Source organism: Haliotis rubra, unplaced genomic scaffold, assembly GCF_003918875.1.
Source record: "Haliotis rubra isolate DU_JTF1 unplaced genomic scaffold, ASM391887v1 Scf434, whole genome shotgun sequence".
Classification (NCBI taxonomy): Eukaryota; Metazoa; Mollusca; class Gastropoda; order Lepetellida; family Haliotidae; genus Haliotis; species Haliotis rubra.
In genome coordinates this window covers 682,905-694,353 of record NW_025767118.1, presented here as the reverse complement: position 1 = coordinate 694,353, position 11,449 = coordinate 682,905, and the positions used below count along the sequence as shown (strand labels likewise).

The window sequence follows — 11,449 nt, the reverse complement described above, 5'->3', positions numbered from 1 at the left end:
TCAGACCTCAATAACAGAACATGACACGGTACGTATCAGACCCCAATAACAGACCATGACACGGTACGTATCAGACCTCAATAACAGAACATGACACGGTACGTATCAGACCCCAATAACAGACCATGACACGGTACGTATCAGACCCCAATAACAGACCATGACACGGTACGTATCAGACCTCAATAACAGAACATGACACGGTACGTATCAGACCTCAATAACAACATGACACGGTACGTATCAGACCCCAATAACAGACCATGACACGGTACGTATCAGACCCCAATAACAGACCATGACACGGTACGTATCAGACCTCAATAACAGAACATGACACGGTACGTATCAGACCTCAATAACAGAACATGACACGGTACATATCAGACCTCAATAACAGAACATGACCCATTACCCATCTGGCCTCAATACCTGTACATAAGAAAGTACGCATCAGAGTTAGTAACTGCACGAGACAGTACGTATCAGACTCAATAAGTGAGTGAGTGAGTTTAGTTTTACGCTGCTTTTATCAATATTCCAGCAATATCACGGCGGGGGACACCAGAAATGGGCTTCACATATTGTACCCATGTGGGGAATCAAACCCGGGTCCTCGGGGTGACGAGCGAAAGCCTTAACCACTAGGCTACCCCACCACCCCACCTCAATAACAGACCATGACATATTACGTATCAGACTCAATAACAGACCATGACATTACTTATCAAGCCTCAGTAACTGCCCATGAGACAAACCGATCATCATACATTTGGAGTATTGCAGATTCCGGCGTAACATGCACTCACTCCGACTATATATGTGTACTTTATACCGCTGACTGTTCAGTTATACACGGGGGGAAAGTCTGTGTTGCCCAGCATCACGCCGAGGTTTGACCCAGCCACATTCATGAATAAACACCATCCATACAACAGATCGAGAAGGCCGGGGGTCATGTTTCCATAACAGGGAGTCCTTTTTGTCGTCTGTATGATTCAGCAAATATAAATAATAGAGACCCACACAGTTTTATCCCCGATTCCGTCAACGTTTTAAATAGGCGAAATATGAAATTTAATAAGCCATGTATTTGGGGGCACAGGTGGCCCTAAGTCGTCTGATTCGCCGTCTGCCTAATACGCCGCGGCTCGTCTGATGAAACGCTTGGACGCGCCTAAAGCCTATGGTCCTGAGTCGAATCCCGGTTCGCCTCGATGATCATTTTGATGATGCTCTTGGGTTTTACTAAAGTGGTAAAGGTCGGAGACTGCGGGGTCTCCTCCTACATTAGTTGACACACCGTGATATAGATGGGATTCAAAGTTCACTCGCTCATGTATTCTACGGAAATATGATCTGAAACTGGATTTTGTAAATGTACCTGCGGTAGGACCCCACCCCCCCAGTATCCTCCTAAAGTTTTACCAGGAATACTCTACAACAGGGCCTTATATAGCCTCCCTGGTTTTACGACGAGGAACAATTTCTTTGAGTGGCATCTTTAGAAGTTGGATATGTCTTTCAGTATGTTACGATACAATTAAAGAAACATGTTAGAACTCATCCTTATCAGATGAGGAATTATATATTCAGGTGATATATATGATTTGACTAGTATGAAATTAAAGGGGGGATACGAGCAGAAGTCTTTCCGTACTTGCGACAGGATCAAGGGTGAAATACGGACTCTGTCGGAAATACGCCGTGTTTTATCACATGCCACTAATGGACCAGTGCTTATGTGGGTGCGTAAGTGCGTATGCGTGTATGTCGACTACGATTGTTGACTGTACTCATAATGACATATCAGACATATTTTAAAACGCTTTGTCACACCTAGCCCATGCTGTAATGCTGCAATTTGAATATTGTTTGAAAATGTCTTTCGTGGGAAAGGAAAATAAACATTCCAGTTTGGTTTAGCTTTCTTTTTCTGTTTCCTCAGACATTTTGCCTTGCAAACTCGTACTTTTAACTGTCCTACACTTTGAACATTAAACATTGTCACGATGTATCCGCAGATCGATGCTCATGCTGTTGATCACTTGATTGTCTGGTCCAGACTCGATTATTTACAGACCGCCGCCATATAGCTGGAATATTGCTGAGTGCGGCGTAAAACTAAACTCACTCACTCAAGATGTATAACAATATCATGCGCATTTTTCCTTTGTGACTTTCAGTTGTTGTTCGCCTGAAACAAAGTAAACTGAAAGAAGCGGCTCATAAATATACAAATATATCCCAAGGAAAACATTTCCATCGACGAATGAACCAACGTTGTGCAACATCGCTATATCTTTCAAATAATGAAAATAACGAAAGTGATTTACATATTTCAGTATTCTTTGTTTTAAACTTTTACTAAATAGATGCCCAAATAATCGACATTACCACGTTCCAAAAAGTGATCGCATAGCTCAATATGTCAGTCGTGAGTCTATGTTAAATATGAGTTCACCTTACCACTACGATCACTTCGAGGAAGGGATTATTGGACTGTTTTGACCATAGTGCAGCCACATAACGCTAAGTCGTGTTGAATGTCGGCATTAATACTGTACGAAAAGAGCTTCTAGGAACACCCTTATATTTTCAGAACACAACGATTATTAGAATGAATACGGTAATAAAAGTACTAATAGCTAACTGTGGATAAGCAATAGACGCGTTTTCTTCGATTCTAGCCTGAGTCTATAGCAATAGCACGTTTCACACGTGGCATTTGCGTGTTACCGTACTGGTTACATAATGTATAAATATAATTCCACAATAGTTTAACCAACTGATATGAAATACACAAATTGATATTGCACCTGCGGATATTTCGCACCTTGTACTCTTACTCATGCTATGTAATATAATGACTTTATCTATGATATATTTAAGAATATAAGTAATCGACGAGGCAGTGGTGAATTTCATTTGTTAATGTATATTCATTCATTCATTCATTCATTCATTTATTTATACCACTCTGTAAATTCGTATATTGCTTTAACCATTTTCATATATTATGGGCACACTACCATTAACACTGTTTATTGAAAATCTGCATTTTTTGTAATTGTTGTTTCGAAACTTTAGATGTTTGAAACTTTGTTGTTTAACGCCGCACTTAGGAATATTTTCAATTAGATGGTGGAAATGTCCTGTGAAATTTAATATCAATACGGTGAATGTGATGTGAACTTTCTGACAAACATCAGGCTACGTCTTTAATGTCGCTGTTATCTTGTAATCTCTTAAATATTGTCAGTTGAAAGAAATGAAACAGACTCGATTATTTACATACCGCCGTTATATTGCTGGAAAATTGCTGAGTGCGGCGTAAACAACAAACAAACCAACTTTATGTATTTGGATCTCTCACTCTGACAAGTAATGTATAATCTAATTTATACAACACACGTGTTGCAAAAACTGATTTCATTACTCCAAAGTATTTTAGTAAAGTAATGCGCGTCCTGATTGGTCAGTCGTATATATCCATCCACACATACCATTGGTTGCTGGTGGTATATTAGTGCAGTTACCTTAAGGCGAGCAGTGACGACTGCAGAGAGCTTGCTGACCTTCCATCGGTAAATGTAGATATAGCACATTTACTAACTGTCTTGTTCTGTATGATTTCTCGATATGATCTTGATAGTTTCTTATGCCATGTAAACAACTCACGTCAACATGTTCAACTGATAAATATTACTTTAAATACCTAACATCGCAATTGATAGCTGACCGGATTTTCGGAGATAACTAGGTCAGGTAGTATGTGGACTGGATATACTAGAGACTGACTGACTGAGTTTTGGTTTTACGCCGCTTTTAGCAATATTCCAGCAACATCACGGCGGGGGGACACCAGAAATGGGCTTCACACATTGTGCCCATGTGGGGATTCGAACCCGGGTCCTCGGCGTGACGAGCCAACGCTTTAACCACTAGGCTACCCCACCGCCCCGATATACTAGAGAAGTGTTTGTATGTGTGTACGTCAGGGTCAAATCCCATCACAAACCGCACCGAGAATCGTGACTGTATCGTGAATATGTCTTGAAGTAAAATCAATCTCGTGCGTGATATACAGGTTTGTACCAAATCTAGATATCGTAAGAGTCCCGGCTTTAGAGATGATGATGACTTTAAGGGGGGTCACACATTTTGTTCTGGGGAGCTAGGGGTGTCATCTATTTTGTATACACGAACTAGAGAGGTAAGCAATTATGTACATAAAAATATGTTTAAAATTATGCTTAGAAAATTATGGGGAGGGGAGGGGGTCATTGAATTTGTACATAACATGCAGGCGGGTCACTTATTTTGTACATAAATTTTTACATGCTTCTCCATAAAAATCATCATCCCCCTAGCCATAAATTATGAACGGTCCCTTAAGTCTGTGCTGCAGTGATCAAAGTCCATGACATGGAGGGCTATATACATCGTAGTTCCGCAACAGCAACGGTTGTGTTGACAGTAAAGGCTATTGCAGTTATCAGGTGCAGTCGGGCGGTGGGGTAGCCTAATGGTTAAAGCGTAGAAATCCCGGGTTCGATTCCCCATGGGCACAATGTGTGAAGCCCATTTCTGATGTGTCCCAGTCGGCGATATTGCTGGAATATTGCTAAGAGCGACGTAAAACAATACTAGCTCAGTAATTCCATGACTTTTCACAGACTATTGTCACTGTGTCACCATTAACTTTGATGCTCTGCACAGTTAAAGTGGCAAGAGGATTTTAAGTGTGGTCTTGACTGGAACTGTATTTTCCTAAAATCGTTTAAATCAACACAAGACACTAAATTGAGATGGTTCCAGTACAGGATACTCCATAGAATTTTAACTACACTTCTTTAAAAAATTAAAATAAAGGATTCTGACTTATGTTCATTCTGTAATGAAGAAAAGGAATCTATTTGTCACTTGTTATGGAAATGTGAATTTGTGCAAACCTTTTGGTCAATTTTTTTTTTATCATGGTTAACAGAAGGTTGTGACCACATCCATGATCTCAATCTCACTATGGAACTGATAATGTTTGGCTGTAAGAAAAATGTTTTTACTGACTCTGTTTTGACTTATTCATATCATTGGGAAAATATTACTTGTACAAATGCAAGCTCAATTCTGTTTTACCAAATATTGCTCAGTTCAGAAGTGAGTTGAGATTGAGATATAGTATTGAAAATGTATTTTCTTTAACAAAAGCTGTAACGCCGAATTTTATTCGAAATGGCGCTTATATCATGGATTGTTCAAAGACGACTGAATTAATTATATTCCTAATATGTTTGATAATTTAAAATAATCTTGTATTTGTGTGAATGGTGAGTGAATGGATTGTCTTGTTTCGTAAAAATTTCCACCTGTACCCCATTAAATTACTGTATATCTTCGGACTGAGCTGTCCCCTGGCTGCTTAGTTTTGACTGTAACAGGGATTCAGAAATAAAATTTACATTACAAAAAAGCAAAAACACTTTGATGCTCTGAAGTATGTATTTGTTTCTGTACTGTCAAATGGTCTTTCTGTTTGTGTATCTGCATGTTTAGATATTAAATGATGTAGAACCCATGATACCCTGTGTATTTCAGTTGTCCAACAGGACCCAGAACCTCATGTTTGTTGAGTCCTTGAAAGGATGGAAGGGCCAAATGCTTGTTCCTCTTTCGGGATTCAAGGACATATAGGCCCATTGAAACCTGTACTCGATATTCCTTTAGGATGTAAAAGTCAATAGTGTGTCCCAAGAACCCATGTTTGTTTATTCTCAATGAGAGGAGGCGGCGGGGTAGCCTCGTAGTTTAAGCGTTGGATTCACCACATGGGAACAATATGTGAAGCCCATTCCTGGTGTCCCCGTGCTCTCTCTCTCTCTCTCTCTCTCTCTCTCTCTCTCTCTCTCTCTCTCTCTCTCTCTCTCTCTCTCTCTCTCTCTCTCTCTCTCTCTCTCTCTCTCTCTCGGTAAGCAAAAGCTCTCTCTCTGTCTCTCCCTCTCTCGGTAAGCAAAGCTCTCTCTCTCTCGGTAAGCAAAAGCTCTCTCTCTCCTCTCTCTCTCTAAGGTAAGCAAAAGCTCTCTCTCTCTCGGTAAGCAAAGCTCTCTCGGTAAGCTCTCTCTCGCAAAAGCTCTCTCTCTCTCTCTCTCTCGTAAGCAAAATCTCTCTCTCTCTAAGCAAAAGCCTCTCTCTCTCTCTCTCTCTCTCTCTCTCTCTCTCTCTCTCTCTCTCTCTCTCTCTCTCTCTCCTCTCTCTCTCTCTGTTAGTGCGTGTGTGTATGTTTGTATATTGCATCAGCTGGCTTTTTGTGACCCTGACCCGATTAGATAAAGGCATGGATTTATGGATGTCAACTTCTCTATTTGATGAGAACACGACGTTTCGGAGTATATTCTAACTCATTCATCAGGAGAATGAAGGAGTGAGAACATACTCCGAAACGTCGTGTTCCTCAAATATAATAGGTGACATCTATATATTCATGCCTTTATGTGTATCACTTCTGAACGCCGCCGTTCAAAGACCCAGTTTGACAGTTCTTATCTGTTGCATCATCAGGAGTATATTTTATAACATTCTTGTCACACATGATATATGATAGGTCATTCAAGGTTATTTCCAAACGTCTAGCTATTTAAGGCCAGTCGCTAGTTTTCGGAACAGCCCTAACGAACCTAGGTGTCTACTTTACAGGTTGTTCCGTCAATAGTGGATGACAATGCCACGGGATAGAGGAAGGAGTGTAAAGCAGTTCCATAATCTGATAAGGACTGGAGACAAGTACCTGGTGGCGAAGCACGTAACAGTAAACGCGATCAAACCCAAGAATTACTACAGGAGTGTCAAAAGCACCTATCGGAACTGTCTCCTCCGTGCTGTCGGCGAAGCTGCTTACCGGGGACACGTGGACGTGGTGAGATACCTCATTTCCGAGGGTTTTGATAGAAATGAACATAGTTGTCACGAAGGATTTTCGGAATGCAGCCCTATTCACCTTGCATGCGAAATGGGACATGTCGCCGTTGTCAAAGTCCTTGTGGAGGAGTATGGCGTTGATGTTAACAGGGAGGCACACTTTTCCCCGCTACACTGGACGGCAAGGAGTCGTAGGTTTGGAACCGGGGCTCAGCTTCTGGTGAATGTTGCTAGGTATTTGGTGCAGGCTGGGGCCCATGGTGATACAAGGGAAGAGGATGTCATATTCAGGGCTGCAGCTGATAGCAAATGTCCCGAAATCTTGGACTTCCTTGTTGCATATAACCCGGATGCTTACATCAATCCAGCGTATGACTACACACCCCTTCACACAGCTGCACGTGGAGGGTTCACGAGCACTGCACGTGCTTTGCTCGAAGCTGGCGCCGACGTTAATGAGATCAGCTACGACCGCGAAACACCGTTCATAGAAGGCATACTCTCAGGTGAGACAGACATGCTGAAACTGTTGACATCCTATGGGGCAGACCCTGAGATAGCTGAGAGTTTTGGAAACACCCCTCTTCACCAAGCAATTTGGTACCACCTCTACAACGTCGCTCATTACTTAATAGTCGACGTCAACGTCACTGTACACAAAACTGACAGCTCTGGGCGAACTCCATTTGCAGTTTTGATCAGGAATGACGGTCCTAAAGATGAGGCAACCATCGCTCTAGCTGAACTTCTTGTAGCGTCAGGCCATAATCCCGTCGAGGCTCTGTCTCCATGCATGGACGACGTCAGTGACGTCCCCTGGTCTGACATGATCAATCGGTTCAAGGTCATCGCGACGAATCCACGTACGCTGAAGGACGTGTGTGTGAAGAATATCAGACGACGTCTAGGTGGGAAGATTACGGGTGTGGAATCGTTTGGCGTTCCACAGATTGTGAAAGACGCGATCACACTTCGTGATAAGAACTGGTATGCCCTGTGTAACTCTTGTACTAAGGTGGAAGTTTGAGGTATAATATATATTTTTACATTTATGTTACATGTTGGATTTTTCAACTCTCCACCCATGAAGATCCGGGTTAGAATTGATCTTCATCAACCCTTGCCTGTCGTAATCCCGCTTACTTGGTTGACACATGTCATCGTATCACAGTTTCGTAAATCGATGCTCATGCTGTTGATCACTGGATTGTCTGGTCCAGACCCTGGTATTTGCCGATCGCCGCCATATAGCTGGGATATTGCTGAGTGCGGCGTAAAACAACAAGCAAACCAAACCAAATGTTTAACTCTGGTGTAGTCAGCCATTAACGGAAGGAACAAGAGAGTCGGGGGCAGCAGTTTCGACTGTACCTGTATTCTGGCTTTATAACGGCGGTCTGTAAACCACTAGGGCTTGTAACGCTAAAATCTGCCATCAATGTATATACTGTCACTAACGGGGTCTCAGCACTATAGTGACAGTATACACCTTGATGGCAGATTTTAGCGTTACAAGCCCCCGTGCTGTAAACAATTAAGTCTACAAATCGCAATTAGAAGCGATGTTTATATACACGTATGTTCCATGAGGGATATTTAACCAGGAATAAACGTGTGCCTGGTGTAGTCAGCAGTTAACGGTACGAGTAAGAGTCGGGAGCAGCAGTTTCGACATTACCTTGAGCTGTTTCGGCAGTGTCCCAGTTATATGACGGCGGTCTCTAAGCAATTGGTCGAGCCTGGACAGCTGTTTATCGCATTTAAAGGTGAGGTTGTCTGAAGAGCTGTTTTCTTCGCCTGATCTATTAAACTGACTGACCGAGTTTGGTTTTACGTCGCTCTTAGCAATATTCCAGCAACATCACGGCGGGGGACACTAGAAATGGGCTTCACACATTGTACCCATGTGAGGATTCGAACCCGGGTCTTCGGCGTGACGAGCCAACGCTTTAACCCTTAGGCTACCCCACCGCCCCGATCCATTAAACACTCCCCAGCATTACATAATGATCGTAATCTTTAGTGAGTGAGTGAGTGAGATGGTTGGATTTTACTCAGGTTTTCGCAAAATTCCAGCAATATGATTGGGAACACCAGGAATGGACTTCACATCTGTTGGCACGTTTGGCGTTAAACATTTTCTCTCTGAAATTCCCTTCACATCTATTTTAACAAGGGTTGATGCTGATTTTAAATCTACGGACGTTCTGCGATGCCACGTTCGTTATACTGTTAATTTAAAATGGCTTAGAAATAAGACGATCTAGTAACTGAATGGTCAACTCGGGTTTTGAGTACTCGAGTTCGTTTGTTGTTTAATATATCCCAGTTAACTAAAGGCGGTCTGTAAGTAATCGAGTCTGGACCTGCCAATCCAGTGATCAAAGCTTGAGCATCGGTCTACGCAATTTGGATACCATGACATGCATCAACTAAGTCCAGCCATTCAGGAATATGTCGGACTCTCGCCTGTTCACTTTAGTACCACAGGGGGTGAGTACGTAATCAAGGCAGCATCTGGAAAGTTTCAGACAGAGGAATGACCTTGGCATGTTTCATTATATTTTCTTGTAACCATGGTAACAGTGGTCCTGGTATTTTAAACGCCCCGTGCAAGTGAAGTCAAGATTTGAATCAACTGCTGCCCCAGATTTGAATTGCATAGGCAGGGAGAAGGACAGGGACGTTTTCCTGCACTTCAAGGTGTACAGAAATATTCAGCAGGTCCAACGAACCTCTTTTCCCAATTGGACCTGTTGGGCGCTTGCTTCCCTCCCAAAGCCAAGCATGGAGTTCTGAGTGCCTATTGGGCATTTGCAACCTTTCACAGAAACAGCATGGGTTTAGGGGCCTATTGGGCGTTTGCTTCCCTTCACAAACCAAACATGGGTTTGGGGACCTATTGGACGTTTACTTCCCTTCACAAACCAACCATGGGTTCTGGGGACCTATTGGGCGTTTGCTTCCCTTCATAAACCAAACATGGGTTCTGGGGACCTATTGGACGTTTACTTCCCTTCACAAAACAACCATGGCTTCTGGGGACCTATTGGGCGTTTGCTTCCCTTCATAAACCAAACGGGGCGGTGGGGTAGCCTAATGGATAAAGCGTTGGCTCGTCACGCCGAAGACCCGGGTTCGAATCCCCACATGGGCACAATGTGTGAAGCCCATTTCTGGTGTCCCCCGCCGTGATGTTGCTGGCATATTGCTAAAAGCGGCGTAAAACCAAACTCAGTCAGTCAGTCAGTCATAAACCAAACATGGGTTCTGGGGACCTATTGGGTGTTTGCTTCCCTTCACAAACCAAATATGGATTCTGGGGACCTATTGGGCGTTTGCTTCCCTTCACAAACAAAACATGGGTTCTGGGGACCTATTGGGCGTTCGCTTCCCTTCACAAACCAACCATGGGTTCAGGGGAGCTATTGGGTGTTTGCTTCCCTTCACAAACAAAACATGGGTTTGGGAACTTATTGGGCGTTTGCTTTCCTTCACAAACCAAACATGGGTTCTGGGGACCTATTGGGTGTTTGCTTCCCTTCACAAACAAAACATGGGTTTGGGAACTTATTGGGCGTTTGCTTCCCTTCACAAACCAAACATGGGTTCTGGGGAGCTATTGGGTGTTTGCTTCCCTTCACAAACCAAACATGGATTCTGGGGACCTATTGGGTGTTTGCTTCCCTTCACAAACAAAACATGGGTTCTGGGGACCTATTGGGCGTTTGCTTCCCTTCAGAAACCAAACATAGGTTCTGGGAGACTATTGGAGTGTTTGCTTCCCTTCACAAACAAAACATGGGTTCTGGGGAGCTATTGGGCGTTTGCTTCCCTTCACAAACCAAACATGGGTTCTGGGGAGCTATTGGGTGTTTGCTTCCCTTCACAAACCAAACATGGGTTCTGGGGAGCTATTGGGTGTTTGCTTCCCTTCACAAACAAAACATGGGTTCTGGGGAGCTATTGGGCGTTTGCTTTCCTTCACAAACCAAACATGGGTTCTGGGGAGCTATTGGGCGTTTGCTTTCCTTCACAAACCCAACGTGGGTTTGGGGACCTATTGGGCGTTTGCTTCCCTTCACAAAACACCTTGGGGAATCTTTTTAACCACAGGCATGGTATTTTGGGGTCTTGATTGACTTCTGCATCCCAAGACGAAACAAACATGGGATTCTGGAGTCCCTTTGAGTCAGTGCATCCCGGCAAGGTATCAAGCATAGTGTTGCCTTTAAGAGACAAGATAAACCAGTATGAAATTCTAGGGTCCGATGCATCCCACCACTGGGTTCTGCAGGGCTACTTGGCAGATTGCAGCCAAAAGCAAAACAAGCTTTTGGGCACTAGGGTCCCACTTCAAGACCTAAAGAAGAGTGACTTTTAGCAATATTCCAGCAATATCATGGCGGAGGACACCAGAAATGGGCTTCACCAACTGTACCCATGTGGGGAATCGAACCAGGGCCCTACTAAAGAAGAAGCAAACATGGGTTCTTGGGAAACATTTTGACTTTTACATCCTAAAAGAATATCA

The 11,449-nt window shown here is 43.2% G+C and overlaps 1 protein-coding gene across 2 annotated transcripts; it reads left to right on the top strand.

The window, feature by feature from the left end:
• The first annotated feature begins 2,901 nt into the window (after positions 1-2,901).
• On the top strand, positions 2,902-7,967 carry LOC124289161 (ankyrin-3-like). 2 transcript variants are annotated; one of them, XM_046725773.1, is made up of 2 exons: positions 2,902-3,593; positions 6,694-7,967. In XM_046725773.1, the coding sequence occupies exon 2, from the start codon at positions 6,713-6,715 to the stop codon at positions 7,940-7,942; it is 1,230 nt and encodes a 409-aa protein (XP_046581729.1). In that variant the 5' UTR covers positions 2,902-3,593; positions 6,694-6,712; the 3' UTR covers positions 7,943-7,967. The 2 variants fall into 2 exon arrangements, with proteins under 2 accessions (XP_046581729.1, XP_046581728.1); XM_046725772.1 differs by having other exon boundaries at positions 2,905-3,587.
• The last annotated feature ends 3,482 nt before the right edge of the window (positions 7,968-11,449 follow it).